Source organism: Heteronotia binoei, chromosome 6, assembly GCF_032191835.1.
Source record: "Heteronotia binoei isolate CCM8104 ecotype False Entrance Well chromosome 6, APGP_CSIRO_Hbin_v1, whole genome shotgun sequence".
NCBI lineage: Eukaryota > Metazoa > Chordata > Lepidosauria > Squamata > Gekkonidae > Heteronotia > Heteronotia binoei.
Window position 1 is genome coordinate 19,963,844 of NC_083228.1, and position 19,795 is coordinate 19,983,638.

The 19,795-nt window shown below is 45.5% G+C and overlaps 1 protein-coding gene across 1 annotated transcript; it reads left to right on the forward strand.

Moving 5' to 3' along the window:
- The first annotated feature begins 359 nt into the window (after positions 1-359).
- On the forward strand, positions 360-7,890 carry LOC132573553 (protein NDNF-like). The gene is made up of 3 exons (XM_060241082.1): positions 360-548; positions 2,594-2,727; positions 6,037-7,890. Exons 1-3 carry the CDS (start codon positions 361-363, stop codon positions 7,386-7,388), a joined length of 1,674 nt encoding a protein of 557 aa, XP_060097065.1. The 5' UTR covers position 360; the 3' UTR covers positions 7,389-7,890.
- The last annotated feature ends 11,905 nt before the right edge of the window (positions 7,891-19,795 follow it).

The following is a 19,795-nucleotide window of genomic DNA, read 5'->3' on the forward strand; positions in this document are numbered from 1 at the left end:
CATGACCTAGGAGTCCCTCTCTCACACTGCCAGTTTTGTAAAGTAACAAGGACTCAATCACCCATGTACAAAATGGCTTCCTCTCAGATCCCTTTACCACAGATGATGTTCACCCACTCCTTTGGCTCTTGATTGTTCCACTCAGGAGGACTAGGAAGCATCCCTCAGTCCCTGACCCCTCCATGGGTAGATTTCCTACTGATGAAAAACTTATGGGGGGGATAGGAGTTGGATACAGCTGGGACATCAAACTCTAATAGCTTCAGATGGGTGTCTTGGACTCTTGTGAGCCTAGAGTCGCTTATCAGCAATATGTACATTTAAAACACCATATATTTATCTTCTTGGTCTGTAGGACCAATGATGTCTCAACTCCGTTCTTGCTCGTCCTTCTGGCTTCTTGTGCTCATGTGCTTCTCTCATTCCCTGGAGATGGCCAACAGTTTACAGCAAAGTTTCAAGAGTGACCTCCTCAATTTCTATCACACAGTTATTCTCGCCGATGGCAAGGAGACCACAATTCACCTCCTAAAGGATATACCTAAAAGGTAAGAGTACCTCCTAAGTGCTTTCTTTACTCCCCTTGGTCAATAATCCAGCCACTCTTCTGTATGATACTATTAAAAATTATTACTTACTTCATTTATACCTCACTTTTCTCCCCAATGGTGTACCCAAATTTGCCTACAACATTCTCTCCTCCATTTTATCCTCACCAAAACCTGGTGAGGTAGGTGAGACTGAGAGAGAGTGACCAACTCAAATTCACCCATCAAGCTTCCAAGGCAGAATGGGGCCCTGTGACACCTTTAAGACCAACAAAGTTTAATTCTAGGCTTAAGCTTTCACGTGCATGCACAAATTCATGAAGCAGCTGGCAACAAGTCAATAGCCAAGTACTCTGTTGTCTTTCTTGCAGCTCCCTTTTTAGCTGCTGCCTTCAGCACTCAAAGGGTGGAGGTGAGCCTGGTGGACTGCTAATGCTTAACTGACGTTCACCTGCTGCATCAGGGCTGGGTGCTAGTGGCTCTGAGTCAGCTGCTGATTGTGAGCCTTGATGAGCCTGCAGCTCTTCTTCCAGCTTGTCGTCAGCTGGCTCAGAGCTGGCCACACAAAGCTCCTCTTCTCCTGAGGAGTCCCATGATTCAGAGACAATTCTTGTGTTTCCTCGGTCTTCAAGTCACATCTCTTTCAGCCTTGGGTGCGATTACAAATGATGGAAAGGAAGTATCCCAGATGAAACTGATCAGAGTGCTGATCATCCATGCTTGCTTTCAATACAGTGACCTGGCCACAGTATAATTTGTACCAATACAAATAGAGAGTGATGTGATTGAAGTCACTATGATAGTTCATTGATTGATTCTACAACTAACAGTGTTGTGCATTCAAACTGGGGGATCTACAAAGATGACCATATTTATGCAAAAATAGTGCTTCTCTCTTTAAGCAGAACTTAGTTCAGATATCTCAAAGACACAGATAGTCTTAGCATCTAAAAACTGATGCAGATTGATGCACAGCGGCCACAAAGCATAAACCAGATGGCTTACTGCAGAGACAAGCATACTGCCTAATATATCAGGTTACATAATGCAGCACACAACTGCAAATTGGAAAACGCCAAAAAGCATAGCAAAAATGAAATAAAATTGGGTTAATTGAACAGGGTAGGGGTTCTTAAAAGAATATTTCCTCTACTCATTTGCCACTAGTTGAGATTGAGACTGAAACTAATTGGTCTCACTTTCAAATGTACCCACCAAATTGATCACATTTTAGGAGCATGCTTCTTTAAAACCAAGGTCTGCACCTCCTGTTGGAAGTTTTTAATCACATGAAAAAAATATAAATCTAAAGAAGTACAAAGCATATATATCAGATAAAGAATTTAGAAAATAGAAATTTCCAAGTGGGAAACCCACAAGGATTTGAGAGGGGCATTTTATCTTCCCCCATCCTACTATTTCCTCTTTCCACTTTCCCAAAAAGCCCCCATAGTGTCTCCCCCTTTTCAGCTTCTTTCTCTCCTTCCCACCCACTGGCCATCCTACCTTTAGCTGCTGCCTACCACCTTCAGTGTTTCCGCCTTCCCTCACCTGGTAGCCTCTACACAGGAAAATTATGGGGCAGTTGTGTGGTGACAGTCACGAGGATAGGCCCAGTTGCACAACACTGACCATCCAACAGGCCTGGTTGCACAGTGGGGAACCTGCAAGGACTTTCAGGGGCCAGCTAACCTTCCCCTGTACCTGCCTTTCCCACACTAATCCCTCTTTCCCTCCTCCTGGCAACTCCCATATCCTCACTTTTCCCTGCATCCTTCTCTCCTTCCCATCCACCAACCAACTGCCTTTTATCTGTCCCCATCTTCTGCTATATTTTTTTATAGTTCTCTGTGGGGAGGCATAGAAAAAGCCCAGCAGGAACTCATGTGCATATTAGGCCACGCCCTCTGATACCAAGCCAGCCAGAACTGAGTTCCTGTGTGTTCCTGCTCAAAACAAGCCCTGGTTCTTGTATCTTGTTAATTGCTTGGTGCCCTGCTGTAGGGCTGCCATGAGCCTCAATTGGTCTGGTACTCTGCTTCCAGGTACTATTTTGTTTTGGAGGAAGGCAGAACTTCTTCACCTTTCACCGTGACAGTGACCCCCTGTGATGTCCCCATTGAGTGGAGTTTATGGATCCATAAGATGTCGCCGAACTACCTTGGAAAATCAGCACGTGGTAAGAGATACATAAGAGAGCATTGTAAAAAAGAAAGAAAGAAAGAAATGTGCCTGGATTTTACTAGCTCCCTGTTGGTGGAATCAGCTCCCGGAGGAGGTAAGGGCCCTGCGGAACCTTGAACAGTTCCGCAGGGCCTGTAAAACAACCCTCTTCCGGTTGGCATATACGGTAATTAATTGTGATCGGAATGCCTGAATATTAAATCTCGAACATCAGATTACTGAATTACTGGAAAATTTGAAAGACTGATTTAAGGAAAGGTAGCATAGTGTATATCGATGTAAGTTTTATGTATTTTTAGGTTTTTATGTATTTTATTGTATAATTATTAACGTATTTAAATTGATCTCTGTTAGCTTTTTTCTGTTGTAAGCCGCCCGGAGCCCACCTCGGTGGGGAGGGCGGGATATAAATCGAATAAAATAAATAAATAAATAAATTACTACAATGGCAACACTTGGGGTTAGACAGTCGGGGTGATATGGGAGCTGGAATATCAGATTAGGAGTGGGAAGATTCAGGTTCAGTCTCCAATCTGACATAATAACCTTGGGGCCAGTTGGTTGCTCACCCTCAGCCTAACCTACCTCTCACATGTATTGCGAAATGAAATTGGGACAGGAGAATTGCGTGTTGCCCTGATCTTGGAGGAAGGGTGGGATAAAAATATGATAGGCAGGGGTGGAGTTCTGGCAGGAGTTCCTTTGCACATTAGGCCACACATGCCTGATGCAGCCAATCCTCCAAGAACTTACAAAAATAAGTCTTGTAAGCTCTTGGAGGATTGGCTACATCAGGGTGTGTGGCCTAATATGCAAAGGAGCTCCTGCTAGAATTCCACCCCTGCCGATAGGTGTAGCACAGATGTTGCCATTCCACAGTACTGATTGGTTTTCAAGAAGTCTGTCATCTGCTTAACTTAGGAGACAGCAAAAAAGGACCCTGGGATAGTTGCATCATGTGGACAGGCCAAGTCCTCAAGTTATTCTGAGCAATTTTGCCGAAACTGAGAGGTCAGGACAGAGCTGGCAGCTGTATAAGGCCAGATGAAGCCCCATTGGTTTCTAGAGTCACCTGGTCTCTGCTAATTTATTTATTTAACTCATTTATACCCCTTCTCTCTCCCTAATGGGGACTCAAAGCAGCTTACTGGAGAGCCAGTTTGGTGTAGTGGTTAAGTGTGCGGACTCTTATCTGGGAGAACCGGGTTTGATTCCCCACTCCTCCACTTGCACCTGCTGGAATGGCCTTGAGTCAGCCATGCCTCTGGCAGAGGTTGTCCTTGAAAGGGCAGCTCCTGGCTCTCTCAGCCCCACCCACCTCACAGGGTGTCTGTTGGGTGTGTGTGGGGGGCGGGGTGGAAAGTAAAGAAGATTGTGACCACTCTGGGATTCAGAGTATAGGGCGGGATATAAATCCAATATCATCATCTTCTTTTTCTCCTTCTCCTCCTCCTCCATTTTATCCTCACAACAATCCTGTGAGGTAGGTGATGCTGAGAGAGTGAACTGGCCCTTGGTCACCTAGGGAGCTTCCATGGCACAAGTGGGGATTTGAATCCAGCTCTTCCAGATACCCGTCTGACATTCTTAACGACTACAGTGTACTGGCAATGCTTTCAGCCATCTACATTTGTGGCTGAGGGTGTTAAATAGGGTTGCAATGTTCTCCTTGGTGGTGGGAGATTTCTTGGTTTCTTGCAGAAGGCAGGAGGAAGAATTTTTAAAAAAAAAAATCGCCATCAGCAAGAGTGTGACATTGGTTCTGGGAAAACCTGGCAGTGACATCACGTCTCTCTAAGAATCATCAGAATTCCTAGGTGATTCCTAGAGAGGACTGATGTCACTCCCAGTGGAAACCTAGAAGTGACATCAGTCCTCTCTAGGAATTGTGGAAAGTCATGGTTTTACCATAGAGTTTCCGGCATGGTATCACTTTCAGGTTTCCCCAGAAATGACACCACACTATCACTGACAGCCTCCCCTACCCTGATTGCCCGTTGGTTGCCAGACTACGTCTTAAGCACTGCAGTAAGTAGGCAAGTGATTCCTTCTTAGTTAAGCTGTCACATTCTTCTAGCATTTTACACTTTGAGGGCAACCTAGTGGAACTTTAAATACTAGTCATCCTCTCCTGCCACTCGCGTCCCCACTCACCCCATTTTCTAAATAGGTTTTGCTTGTAATCTGTTGACCCAGAGAGAGAACGTAGCACTGTAGCACAGAATAGTCAGGTAGAGTGTGGTCCCGGATCTATGAGCTTGCAGGCCCTCATGTTTCAGTACCACAAGTTTCTATTATAGGGTTGCCAGGCCCCACTCAGGAAATACCTGGGGACTTTGCGGGGTGGAGCCTGGAAACTTTCCCATTCCCTAAAATAAATAAATAATACAGCAGTGCAGTTCCCTTAAATATAAGTCTTCATTTCCTCATCCTCTTTTTTACCTTCAACGGGTTCCCCAGCAGCTGCACTTCCAGTAAATGAAAGTGTAATTTGTCATACCCCCACAAGTCCATTGCCAGGCTTCAGTAGCATTTCCAAGCATGGCTTTAATAAGGGATACACATACTCACAAAACAGCCAAAACAAAAACAGTTTGCAAGCCCAAACTTTTGTGATCTCACTGGGGCAATTTACTCACAGAAGTTGCTGAATGTAGCACTCTGCTGCATTTGAGCCAACTTCTTCAGACTAACAGAGGAAAATAAAAGTAAGGAACAAAGCAATCTAGGGGGTGGAGTTTTCCTTCATCCCATAATCAGGTTCTAGTTTACTCTTTACTATCCATTTTACTATGCAAACAACTTCTGAAATGAATGCAAAACAAACCGAGGAACTGTGCTGTCTTCCTTTCTCACAGCTTCACATACTCACTGGAAAGAGCCACATGGCTCTGCCTGCTTGCCCTGCCTCAGTTCATCTTTCCTCCTAATGAGATTTAAAGGAACACACACATTCCAAAACACAGTTTGTAAGCTTCTTCTAAACCTGCAGAGTTTTAAGATGCATCATGGCTATTGGGATGGGACTTCCCCTGCTGGCCAGCTGGCTATTACCTCTATCCCATTTCTACCACCCAAGTCACAAGTTAGCCATCCATAGGGTTGGGTCCCATGGATCTGCTCCACTAACAGTAGTACCTTTCTCTGACTCAATGTGCCCTCCCTTGACACAGAGGAAGACATCAGCATTTAATGGAACAGATCTCTGGGATCCAACCCATTGCTTAGAAACTAACAAATTCTCCCCCACCACACACACACAAAATGCCTTTAACATCTTTACATGTTTTTACTTCACTAACAGGTGGTTATAACAGTCAAGATGCCCTAAAGTTTCAGAAGACCACAGAAACGGAATCTACTCTTTTTAGTTACAAGGGTAATTCTGTGGAGACCTACATGGGGATGTCTTACTATTCCACCATCTACATGCTTGAATTCTTATCCACGGAAAGAGACACCCATATTACAGTGTACCTAACGACAGACACAACTTCTGACCACCTGTATCCGGAACTCCCTGCAGATCCACGCATAGACGTCATTGGCGTCGACCATGCCACAGTCACTCTAGCTTGGAAACACAGTCCCACTGTGCTGCAGTACCGAGAACATGTCCAGTATTGTCTCCTAATGAATGAAAAGCACAACTACAAGAGTTTGTGTGCAGCGGAGACAGCGATAAGGTCCTCTGGTATGAAATCCCCACCAGCATTAGCCCTGTCTCTGTCTCCGTATTCCCCGAACCCTCAACAAGTGATGATATTGTCCAACGGTGAATTAAGCATCATCAGCAAAGCTAGCGGCGGGGAGGTGAGGCAAATATGCGTGGGCACCAAGAACACCTACATGGTGCCCAACCTGACTCCCAGCACCCAGTATTATTTCGATGTCTTTGTGGTCAACTTTCTCACCAATGCCAGCGCTGCCTATACTGGAACCTTTGCCAGGACTCTGGAAGAACCAGAACCCAAAATCACTGCGTTGAAAGATGGGAAGATGGTTCATCTCATCCTGGATGGCAGAAAACAAAAACTCTACAGCTTGCAGTACCAGGCTAGGCACAAGGAAGTCCAGTTTGCCTTTCAGTCTTGCAGTGGCCAAGTTCGAGTTGAAATATCCAGGGACAGGAAAGTCCTGATGTCGGAAAGCTTTGCTGGATTGAGGCATTTCACGCTGAAGGGAAGGGTGGGAGATATCTACTTGATGAATCTGGGGTCCACCGAACCTTCCAATGCATCTGTGAAAGTTCAGGTTTCTTCTCTCTTCCACAAACCTTTCTTCCCAGTTCTCCCAGAAAGCTTAAAGATCAAGTCTTTCAGCAAACTGCGGACCTGCGACTCGGTCACTATCGCCTGGCTCGGTACACAGCAAATGAGCAAATATTGCATCTACAAGAAACAGATCGAGGAGGACCAAGTTTGGATGGAAACGAGGAATGCGGACAGGTGCTTGGGACCGGAATCCAGGCCCAAAAGCCACAAAGTGTTGTGCAAATACTTCCATGATCTCAATCTACGGCGAGCGGTAACCACAGAAACCATCCGGGGACTTAAGGCAGGAACTGTCTACTTGTTCGATGTTTATCTCATTGGCTCCTCTGGAATTCCGGTCAGGTATTATAGCAGAGTGGTAAAGACACGGAAGAAATGTTGAGGGTCCTCCCAAAAAGGAAGGGCAAGGTGGAAGGACTTTCATGGCATAAGCAGCATTTATGGCCTGTATCCTTCGAAATGTTCTAGGTCAGAGAAGAATATTGAAGTGACAGGATTGGAGAGGAAGGGATCTTAGCCTAGAAAAGTAGACTTTCTCCTGTGACCTTTTCCTTCTAATTTTGCATTGCTTATTTGGAGCTATACTGAAAGCACTTTATAGTAGAACCTCTGCCGTCAGAATCAAAGCCGTCGTCTCGATACCTGCAGGATATCAAAAGAGGGAAAAATAATTTAGATGACAAGCGCATATTTATAAGATGCCACTTCAAAGAACATTCAACAGGGTTTTTTTCTTCCCTGTTGCATATCCCAGTTAATATCGTCAAGCTCTGAAAGAAATACTACTAGACTTCAAAAGTGACCCACTAAACTTTGCCTTGCTACTCCAGAGTTGGGTACTCAGTGCGGATGAACAATTACAACAACTGCTACTCTTTTCTTATGCTATTTATATGTGACAGTTTCTCATTCAGCATTATGCAGAAGCCTTACCCAACTAGCTCTATTGCTATTCCATATTCCTAACCACTTGTAGGCTTCTGTGCTCTTGTGAAGACCATCATGCATTTGAACTAACTCTGCTTCCTGTTTAACGTTTGAAAAACTGAATGTCACATGAGTAGAAAAGATACGATTGCTGTATTTTAAAAAGTATTTCCCAACAATGAGGAGCATAGAGATCCCCCAAATCGCGAGCATACAATAAGAACGTAAGTAGAGCAGGATGAAATCACTGGCCCCCCCTTTTGCTGTCTTTTTTTCTATTTCTTATTTTCATTTTATTTTATCAAATTTATATCCCGCCCTCCCCTGATGGGCTCAGGGCGGCTAACAACAAACACAAAATATAAACCGATTGCTTATATTTTATAACTGATTCTAAACTCAGAAGTTCCAGACTCACTAGCTTTCCCTCAGAAAAGTTGTTCAGCCCCTCAATAACTTTAGTAATTGATGTTTTAAATATATTGTTTCCTGTATGAAATATCACCCCCTCCTGAAAAAAAAACACCCTTAAATGTGATAACCCCACTCCTGCCCCTGGGTTGAAAGTAGGAATTAAGATATTTCTGAAGTCCATTGCTTCATCTGAACTGAGTCCTGGCACAGGCATGCATCCCAGCTCAAATCTGTGAGGCCCAGAATGTGTGAGGATGTTTGAGGCCATTTGCAGAGTCAGAGTTCCCTCCAAATTTCTCCTATGTAGAAGACTCCAGAACCCATCATCAGACTTCCTCCCCCCCCCCCCCCCGCCACACCCATTCTGATGGTATTATTATCCAATGTTCCCTCTAAGCTGTGGAGCCTTGTGAGCAAAAATTCAACTTTGTGAGCTACCGGCATTAACGTTGTGAGCTGCTGCATAAATATGTTTGCTCTGGGGCCGTTTTTCTGAGCTAAGACAAAAATGTGTGAGCTGGCGGCTAAAAAACTGAGCTCGCTCACACTAACTCGGCTTAGAAGGAACTCTCTCATAAGGAAACTTTGGTCCAAGCTTAACTTTCTGACTTGTTGCCCTTGCAAAACTCACACAGAGGCCAAAGCAAAGCAGGTGGATCAGTTCCAGGTTTCACTTTCCTTAAATGTTAATAGTCTGGGAGGGATGTCTTGGCCTCCATCTCATTCGGCTATCCCAAGTTAAGACCCCAAAGCCTCAGACTTCACACTGTGCTGCTTTTTTCCTCTTCCATCTCACCTACTGATCTCCTATGCTATGAGCATCACAAACAGCAGGTAAGAGAAATCGGTTTCACTTGAGCCGTGGTGTGGGGGGGGAGCAGAAGCCTGGGGACAGAGCAGCTGCTCGCGAGGAGTCGGTCTGACTCCTTGAAAGACTATCTTGCTTTCCCAGTGGGCTGTTCTTAGTTCTTAGTCATTAGTCTTAGGAGAGAATGTCAGAAATTAAAGAAAAAAACAAACAAAAATCCCTTACAGCTTTTTTTTTTGAAAAAATTGTTTCCTGCATTATTGTTTGCTCAGTAAGACAAAACTGAAGATACGGATGCAGAGCTTGGAAATCATTAATGTATCTGGACGTACAATCTCTCTCTGTGTATGTAATACATATTAAACTATTATGAGCGGGTATCGTCAGACCATGGAATTTGAACACTGCCTCACTGATGTTCTGCCTGTTACAAACGAGAACATAAGAACAGCCCTGCTGGATCACACCAGTAGTCCGTCTAGTCCAGCAGCCTATCTCACACAATGGCCACCCAGTTCCTCTGGAGGGCCAACAACAGGGCACAGAAGCTGAGGCTTTCCGCTGATGTAGCCTCCTGGTACTAGAATTCAGAGGCTGACAGCCTCTAGAGGTTCCCTTCAGCCACCGTGGCTAGCAGCCACTAGTAAGCCTATCTTCCCTGAATCTATCTAATTTATTTAAACAAGTGTGGAATCAACGCTTCACTGAAGGGGTTTTCATCATTGTAACATAAAACCCAGTGGTTGACCTGCTAGGGATGCCAGACTCCAGGTGGGACCTGGGGATCCCTGAAATTACCCAGGTCCCTGTCCTCAGGTTTCATCCCCAGATCTCCAGAGGTTTCCCAACCTAGAGTGGTAACCATACCCTCATCCCCTGTTAGCATCCAGGAAGGACCTGGCAGCCCTATAATAATCCCTTTCTTATCCCTTCCATCCCTTCCTTCTTATCCCTTTCTTATCCCTTTCTTATCCCTTCCATCCACAGCTGTCACTTCCAGCAAGCCCCGCCCACCACGTTTCTTCAAGCCTTAGCACAGGGGTGTCAAACATGCAGTTTGGGGCCGAATCAGGCCCTTGGAGGGCTCCTATCAGGCCCCTGAACAACTGGCTGTCATCTGCTTCCTTCTCCCTGTATCTTGCCTCCTTCTGCATAACAGCTTGCTTTGCAAGGCTTGCCCAGTTGCACAGCAGAGCTACTGAGCCAAGCCTTTCTTCCTTCTATTGGCTGAGGCTCCCCCCCCTCCAGTCCCCTGGGGAAGCAAGGAAGGAGCCAGAGCTTCCTTTGCCCAGTTCCCTGGATCCCATGGGAGAAATACAAAGAAAACATCTTTAAGACCAATGAGTGCTAACGTTTTAAGCATGTTTTAAGTTTTTTTAAAATATATATTTGTGTTTGTCTGTGTTCTTTATAAAATTTATATCTCTGATACCTGATCTTAAATAGGTACACACATGGCCCAGCCCAACAAGGTCAGATCCGGCCCTCATAACAAATGAGTTTGACACTCCTGTCTTAGCAGGTTTAGAAGAGGCTTGCAACTGTTTGTGTTTCTGAATGTGTGTGTGCCTTTAACTCTCAGCAGAAAAGCTGCAGCGGAATGGAGAGAGCAGTTCCTCTGTTTGTTTGGAGGAAAAAGTCATCCTGTAGGCTGTTCTTTCATTTTCCTATTAGTCTGAAGGAAAGGAAAAGGAAAGGTCCCCTGGGCAAGCACCAGTCGTTTCCGACTCTGGGGTGACGTTGCTTTCAGACTTTTTACGGGGTGGTTTGCCATTGCCTTTCCCAGTCCTCTACACTTTTCCCCCAGCAAGCTGGGTACTCATTTTACTGACCTCAGAAGGATGGAAGACTGAGTCAACCTTGATCCAGCTACCTGAAAACCCAGCTTCTGCTGGGATCAAACTCGGGTCATGAGCAGAGCTTAAGACTGCAGTACTGCAGCTTAGTCTGAAGAAGTTGGTTGAAATACAGCCGATGGTTACGTTCAACAACTCCTGTGAGTAAATTGCCCTAGTGAGATCACAAAAGTGTGTACTTGCTAACTATGTTTATTTTGGCTGCTTTGTGAGTGTGTGTGTATTCACTTTCATTTAGTGGAAGTTTAGCTGCTGGGGAACAAGGAAATGAAGATTGTATTCAGGGGACTTGCATTGCTGTATTTTTTATTTACCAGAGATGACCAGCAAGGTTGCCAGCTTTGGATTAGAAAATACCTGGCAATTTGGAAGGGTGGAGCCCAAGAAGGGCAAGTTTTGGAGAGCGGCAGGGCTTCAGTGGGATCTAATGTCATTGAGTCCATCTTCCAAAGCAGCCATTTTCTCCAGGTGAACCTGTAGATTGGCTGTAATCCCAGGAGGACTGAAGGGCCTAGATGACCAGCAGTGGCAGTGGGTGGGGGCGGGGGGAAGAAACTTGTCTACCATGATCATTTTACCAATTGAGGAATGTCTGGTAAGCATCTGAGGAAAATCCAGTCTTCCCTCCCCAGAAAACCATTGTTCTAGAGTAAAGAGTCACACAAAGTTATTGGTTTTGTGCTGCTATTGGTACCTTCCAGGAAAAGAGAGAAGAGTTTCATAGAGCCAGTGCCATCAGAGGTGAGGAAAGGCTGGACTTAACGTACAGTCTCAAATTACGGGATGCTTCTGGGCTTCTTGTTTGTAATAAATTGGCAAGGCTTTTTAAAATCCCAAACAGTAGACAAAAAACAGCTCAGCAGCTGGACAAAGCTCCTCCACATAGCTGGCTCCGCCACAAAGCTTGGGGAGTATTGTGGTATGTGAGGCTTGAGCCCAAGTTCTTTTGGGTCTGATCAACTCCCACCAGAGTTCTGGAGAATTCCTTCTCAATTGTTTTCCAGTCATGCTCCTTGCTAGCTTGCAAGAACAGCAGTTCCCGCTCTGCCGTGCCCTGATTTTACCACAAGAAGTTATTAAATTCAATCATATGGCTTCTTCTCAACTTATTTCTCAACTTGATGAACTGTCAGAACATAACATTATTCTCTAAAGTTCAGAGGCCGGCCTTCAGAAGTTCTCCTGTGGCTTAATTATATTAAAAACTGGAGTCCGTCTCTCTTCACATAGTTCGATACTGGGTTATGTTGCTTCTTTGGAAATGGTTCTGAGGAGAAATATCTTTGCCCAACACTCTAACCCAAAAATCCACTCCTGTTTCCTCCATGGGTCATAATGCAACTGCAATGAGAGCAAAATAGATTAAATGTGTCTATTAGAGGTATGGGCAGAGTTACCAACCTCCAGGTGGCACCTTGAGCTCTCATGCTATTGTAATTGATCTTCATATAATCAAGACAGTTCCCCTGGAGAGAATGGCAGCTTTGGTGGCTGGACTCTATAGCATTGTACTCTGTTGAGCCAGTTTGGTGTAGTGGTTAAGTGCGTGGACTCTTATTTGGGAGAACGAGGTTTGATTCCCCATTCCTCCATTTGCACCTGCTGATGTGACCTTGAGTCAGTCACAAATCCTCGCAGAGTTGTTCTTCTCAAGAGTAGTTTCTGTCAGAGCTCTCTCAGCCCCACCTACCTCACGGGGTGTCTGTTGTGGGGAGGGGGAGGAGATTGTAAGCCACTCTGAGATGCCTTTGGCTAGTGAAGGGTGGGGTATAAATCCAATGTCCTCCTCCCCCTCCTCCTCCTCCTCCCCCCCCTTCTCTAAACCCTCCCCTGGCTCCACACCCAAAATGTCCAGGTTTTTCACAACCCAGAGTGGGCAGCCAAGGTGACATGGTGTGTGAGCTTTTAATCTACCTTTTTGTTGGAGCGGTGCGGGGGGGAGGGTGTTGTTTTAAATGTCATGTGAAATGTTGGTCCCAATCAAGGCAACTACAAAATGGAGTCATTAAGGGTGAAGTGGGCATTGGCATAGGAAAGACAGTGACAAAGCTGGGTTCTGGAACACATGCAGCAGAGAAACAGAACCACCAGTAGGGCAGAGAAAGAAGGTGCTTGCTCAGGCTGCATTCAGTGAAGAACCTTGTCAAAGGTATGCTCTGTCACCCCAGAGAAGGAACACACCACAGGGCTCAGAAAAATTGGCCTCAGGGATGGGTTTCAGGCCTCAAGCAGGGGGTTCAGGAGAAGGAAGACCACACGGCTCTGTCAAATTGGCTTCAAGGTATACGGGTTCAGGTATATCATGCCTACTCCCTGAGAGCCAGTTTGGTGTAGTGGTTGTGTGCACTCTTATCTGGGAGAACTGGGTTTGATTCCCCACTCCTCCACTTGCAGCAGCTGGAATGGCCTTGGGTCAGCCATAGCTCTGGCAGAGGTTGTCCTCAGGACTGGATCTACATGTCGCAGGAGTTGTCCTTGAAAGGGCAGTTGCTGTGAGAGCCCTCTCAGCCCCACCCACCTCACAGGGTGTCTGTTATGGGGGAGGAAGGTAAAGGAGATTGTGAGCCACTCTGAGTCTCTGATCCAGGGAGAAGGGTGGGGTATAAATCTGCAATTCTTCTTCTTGTTCCTCTGCTAAGCCTCCCTCACAACAATAGCCAGGACAGTTCTCAGATTTTCTTCCTTCTGAATGAGGAGGGGCCATGGCGTAGCAGTGGAGCATTTGCTTTGCAAACAGAAGGTCCCAGGTTCAATCCCTGGCATCTCCTGTTAAAAATATCGGTAGGAAGTGATATGAAAGCCCTATAGATGAGACCTTGGAGAGATGGTACTAGTCTGAGTAGACCATACAAATTTTGATAGACATGTGGTCTTACTCATTAGAAGGCATCTTCACGTGCATGTGTTTAAAAAATGTTTGTAGAGCCCTCAGGGAATTGACTAGCCTACTAATTGTGAAGGCCTTGCCTTTATTGATAATATCACCTTCTAGCAGCCCTGACCTGGATAGCCCAGGTTAGCCTTGTCAGAGTCAGAGCTTCCTTAATAGTGTTAGATTTAGAAATGTTTTAATTAATTATTGATTGGTTCTAATGTGATTTTAATGCCCTATTATTGTATTGTTCACTTTTAAATGTTGTTAGCCGCCCTGAGCCTGCTTCGGTGGGGGAGGGCGGGATATAAATAAAATTTTACTTTACTTACTTACTTTGCCCAGTTCCCATGGGAAAAATACAAAGAAAGCACCTTTAAAACCAATGAGTGCTAATGTTTTAAGCATGTTTTATTTTAAGTTTTTTTTAAAAAAAAAAAACCCTTTAATTGTGTTTGTGTCCTTTATGAAGTTTATATCTCTGCTAAAGGTAAAGGTAGTCCCCTGTGCAAGCACCTGTTGTTTCCGACGCGGGTGATGTCGCATCACGACGCTTTCACGGCAGATTTTGTACGGGTGGTTTGCCATTGCCTTCCCCACTCATCTACACTTTCCCCGCATTTTACCGACCTTGGAAGGATGGAAGGCTGAGTCAACCTCGAGCTGGCTACCTGAACCCAGCTTCCGCCAGGACTGAACTTAGGTTGTGAGCAGAGAGCTTTGACTGCAGTACTGCAGCTTTACCACTCTGTGCGACGGGGCTGGTATATCTCTGCTAAAAGGTAAAGGTAGCCCCCTGTGCAAGCACCAGTCGTTTCCGACTCTGGGGTGACGTTGCTTTCACAACGTTTTCACGGCAGACTTTTTACGGGGTGGTTTGCCATTGCCTTCCCCAGTCATCTACACTTTCCCCCCAGCAAGCTGGGTACTTATTTTCCCGACCTCAGAAGGATGGAAGGCTGAGTCAACCTTGAGCTGGCTACCTGAACCAGCTTCTGCTGGGATCAAACTCAGGTCATGAGCAGAGGGCTCCGACTGCAGTGCTGCAGCTTTACCACTCTGCACTACGGGCTCTTGCTTTCTGCTACCTAATCTCTGCCACCTAATCTCAAACAGGTACACACATGGCCTGGCCTGACAAGGCCTCATTTACGCCATGTCAGATTCGGCCCTCAGAACAAATGAGTATGACACCCCTGTGACATAGATGAAAGAAAGCAAGGTGGCTTAGTCATTAAAATTTTGGCATTGATGCACAAAGCCTTTTTCAAGGCCAAGTTAGAACTGTTGAGAGAGATAGAAAAAAGAACATAAATTAGTTGATCCAAAAAACTGGTACATTGTGAACAAAGTAATCAACAACACAGGGAATACAGTAAAATAGAGAACAGCTGTCTCAAAAGTCAAGTTGGCTTGCAGTGTGGGATCTCGGTGTTTACACCCACTGACACATTGTGTCATCTGTTCTTCCACAGTGCATTTGAGAACAGATGCAAGAAGCACTCAGTTGCAAAGGAAAACATATTTTGCGACCTTTGGCATCACTGTAACTTTTGGGGATCCCCTCGGAATTCTAGTTTATGAGCTGAAAGCAGAAGATTGTGTCCCCATTTGCTGATGCAATAAAGTACAAACAAAGTACAAAATAACATGTATGCCCACAAGAGGGCAATGTAACATTGTTACAAAGAAGGACAGGTGACAGACAAACTCTTGGGCAGGTTGAACAAGCCAAAAAAATCAACCCTCGCTATCAAAGCACATCGTGCGCAAACACATAAAAACAAGAAGGAAAAATATGAAGTAACTTAATAAAAACTGGAGACCTCTTTCCTTTCCCCAACCTCCAACCAGTGTAACTCTTTGAGAACTAATGTGGCCAGAGTATTGGACTGAAGATCTGGGTTCCAATCTGTTTTGTAGTCTCACTGTATCGTCGCAAGCAAGCCCTCAGTCTCAGTTCCCCATCGTGGAAAAATGGAAATCAATGACTTGTATTTCTGTGATGGCAAGACCAATAAACACTGTTATAAAGCCTTTTGTAAATGATAGCTTAATGGAGTGATCTATAGTATTACTATCTTTGAGCTGTTTCGTGCATATTCTTTACTTGATTGGATTCTCCTGTCTGTTTATGAAAGCAGCACCTGGCATTTGCCACAGATCACAGCAAAACATGGCTTTCATTCATTTCCTGGAAAGTGGAAGGCATTCAGGCAACCAGGAAGGTATTGTTCAAGAAAAACAGTTTGTGGCTTTGGGAGTTTTGCAAGACCTTGCCACCTGACAGGCTGGTTATTGGACCCCGTCCCATGCTTAATACTGTTCTTCTCTAGAAACAGATGGTGAACTAGTTGCTTCTGATCACCTCTGCTTGAATTACAGAGGTTGGGTTTAAGACTCATATTGTTAGGGGTGCAGAAATCTGGACCTGTGGGGAACTGAAAGGTTTTTGTTTTGTTTTTAGCCAGGTGATTGAGGATGCGTATTGGAGGGGACCACATTGGTCCATCTACCCTGACTTCTGATTGGGTTTCAGACACAAAGGTTAAAATGCTTGGGGCTCTTTAGCTTGGAGAAACGTCGACTGAGGGCTGACATGAGAGAGGTTTACAAGATGATGCATGGGATGGAGAAGGCAGAGAAAGAAGTACTTGTCTCCCTTTCTCACAATATGAGAACTCATGGACATTCAATGAAATTGCTGAGCAGCTGGGTTAGAATGGATAAAAGGAAGTACTTCTTCACCCAAAGGGTGATTAACACGTGGAATTCACTGCCACAGGAGGTGGTGGCGGCTACAAGCATAGCCACCTTCAAGAGGGGATTGGATAAAAATATGGAGCAGAAGTCCATCAGTGGCTATTAGCCACAGCTTATTATTGGAACTCTCTGTCTGGAGCAGTGATGCTCTGTATTCTTGGTGCTTGGGGGAGCACAGTGGGAGGGCTTCTAGTGTTCTGGCCCCACTGCTGGACCTCCAGATGGCACATGGGTTTTTTGGCTACTGTGTGACACAGAGTATTGGACTGGATGGGCCATTGGCCTGATCCAACATGGCTCTCTTATGTTCTTAAGGTGCTAGTCTTGACCTTCAAGAACATATCCCTGAAAGACCACCTAAAGCATTGAGTTAAAAATACTAGAAGAACGCATGCTCTTTGGTCTCCATTTGGGGGGGGAAGAAGAGGAGGAGGAGGATTGGCTTTATACCTCACCTTTCACTCAAAGTCTCAGAGCAGCTTGCAATCTCTTTCCTTTCCTCTCCCCACAACAGACATCCTGTGAGATTGTTGGGGCTGAAAGAGCTCTGAGAGAACTGTGACTGAAGCAAGGTCAGCCAGTTGGTGGTATGTGGAGAATGAAACCCAGTTCTCCAGATTAGAGTCTTTGCTCCTAACTGCTATGCCACACCGGCTCTCAGTGAGTCTCTGCCTGCTGAGCAGAGCAGCAGTTCAAAGCAAAGCGGCACAGAATGGACAGAAAGCGGCACGGACGATGCTGTGCATTCCTGATGTTACGCAGCGTGAGGCTGCATTCTCGCAGTTACAGGTCTTTAGTTGGCGATGTGGAGTCCAAACGTAGGAAATAAACTCTGTGCTGTTATAATGTCTTGCTATAAGAACCTAAGAAAAGCCATGGCGGATCAGGCCAAAGGCTTATCCAGTCAGCACTGTGTCACACAGTGGTCAAAAAAACCCCAAGTGTTCCTACAAAGTAGACTCTGTGTTATTACAACATTTTGCCAGAAGGGGGAGCTAATGGTCTGCTTCACCACCAAAAGGTGACAAACACCAACTGAAAAAGACAGGGTCAACCAAACGTTTAGAAAACAACCATATACGTTGCAATGCATAAAAACTGACCAATTACGTGCACAAAGCATCACGCAGATAGTTTAATATAATAATTCAAGAAAGGAATTTGAAACATAGGTGTATCTACCTATCTTGTGGAACATATTCCAGCTATTTCATATCTGTTCAGTGGTATATTCACACGTGTATATTGGCGCAGAGTGGTAAAGCTGCAGTACTGCAGTCTGAACTCTCTGCCCACGACCTGAGTTCAATCCTGGCAGAAGCTGGGTTCAGGTAGCCGGCTCGAGATTGACTCAGCCTTCCATCCTTCCGAGGTCAGTAAAAGGAGTTCCCAACTTGCTGGGGGGAAAGTGTAGATGACTGGGGAAAGCGATGGCAAACCACCCCGTAACAAGTCTGCCGTGAAAACGTGAAAGCAACGTCAACCCAGAGTTGGAAATGACTGGTGCTTGCACAGGGGACTACCTCTATCTTTTCATATTGCTATTGCCATTTGGGGAGGGATGGTGGCTCAGTGGTAGAGCATCTGCTTGGGAAGCAGAAGGTCCCAGGTTCAATCCCTGGCATCTCCAAAAAAGGGTTCAGGCAAATAGGTGTGAAAAACCTCAGCATGAGACCCTGGAGAGCCACTGCCAGTCTGAGAAGACAATACTGACTTTGATGGACCAAGGGTCTGATTCAGTATAAGGCAGCTTCATATGTTCATTTTGACTAGGATAGATTATGACATATGGCTTATAAAAGCTTGGACTTTTATATTTTTGTGTTGTTTGCATGGTGTATGGGTACTTGAAATTGTAATGTGGTTTTTGTGATATTCAGTTGTGAATGATATTGAAGCCTGGTGTTTTCTTATAAGGTGCTTCCAGGGCTCTTTTCGTAGAAAAAGCCCAGCAGGAACTCATTTGCATATTAGGCCACACACCCCGATGCCAAGCCAGCCAGAAATGTGTTCCTGCTCAGAAATAGCCCTGGGTGCTCCTAACATATTCCAAGTATGTGGATGTATTGGGAGTGGGGATATTATTTATTTCATTTTTGCAGGTTTCTAATGTGATCAGCCAGCTGGTCTTTGCAGTTAGTACAATTTCTCAGCGTGTGAGTGTGATGCGACATACTGATGTGTTTATAATATAAGCCACTGATAAAGACCATTTGCTGAAATACGTCTGGCACTTCATTTTGTCTCATTCCCTGTGGATGCTGGCATTCTGTTCTTAAATTGTTATATGATTACATGAAACAAGTGTAAATGGGCCCAATCTGTGGTTTTAAGTATCTGCAGATGCTCTCCCTTTGCTATTTGATAGAATATTACCTGTGTAGTGCTTGGTGCCCACAATCGAATGGGTCGTTATATGGCTTCTTTTGTTTTTCTCAGCCTTCTAGTTTACCCTCTGCTGGGCTTCTGTGCTGCCACAGTGGGTGAACCGAAGGGAATGCTGCGGAATCTGGTTTGGCAGAACACTCAAGAAGCCAGCCAGACTTCACCTGGGCCTACAAAGCCCCAGCTCCAGCCTAGCTTCTTAGCATTTCCTCCAAGTTAGTGTTTCCCATTTGCAGGTTGCAACCTGGTACCGGGCCACAGAAGCCTCAATACCGGGTTGCCAGGGGCGGCCTGACAGCCCCCTCCCAGCTCCCCTCTCTATTTATCTTCAGTGCTGCATACCATGCCGCACTCCAGCCCCTGCCCCCCATGCTGCTGTCACCGGTATCACTCAGAGAGCGCTACAGACACTGTGCACTGGCCAGAAGCCCTCCCTTGTCCCTCTCTGATGTTCAGAAACATCAGAGAAGGATGGGGAAAGCTCCTGGCCAGCACGCAGTGTCTGTATTGCGCCCTGAGCGTCCTCCGCCTGGACCACGGGGAAAGAACCGGGCCACAGGCAGGAAAAGTTTAGGAAACCCTGCTCCAGGTGAAGCCAGCTGTCAGATTGCCGCCTCAGCTGTTCCTGTGTTCCAGTGGCTTCCTAGGTCCTTTTTCTTACCAAGCTTACCTGCTCCAGGCCGCGAGCTCCAGCCGTGCATCTTTCCAGATCATCAATTCACAGCTTAACAAACATGTAGTTGTTTGGGAGATCCAGGTGGGCA

Excerpts from the sequence above, each read along its gene's own strand:
- LOC132573553 (XM_060241082.1), top strand. The coding sequence starts at position 361 with ATGATGTCTCAACTCCGTTCTTGCTCGTCCTTCTGGCTTCTTGTGCTC. Across the intron at positions 549-2,593 it reads CTAAAGGATATACCTAAAAG|GTACTATTTTGTTTTGGAGG; the intron begins GTAAGAGTACCT and ends CTCTGCTTCCAG. Across the intron at positions 2,728-6,036 it reads CCTTGGAAAATCAGCACGTG|GTGGTTATAACAGTCAAGAT; the intron begins GTAAGAGATACA and ends CTTCACTAACAG.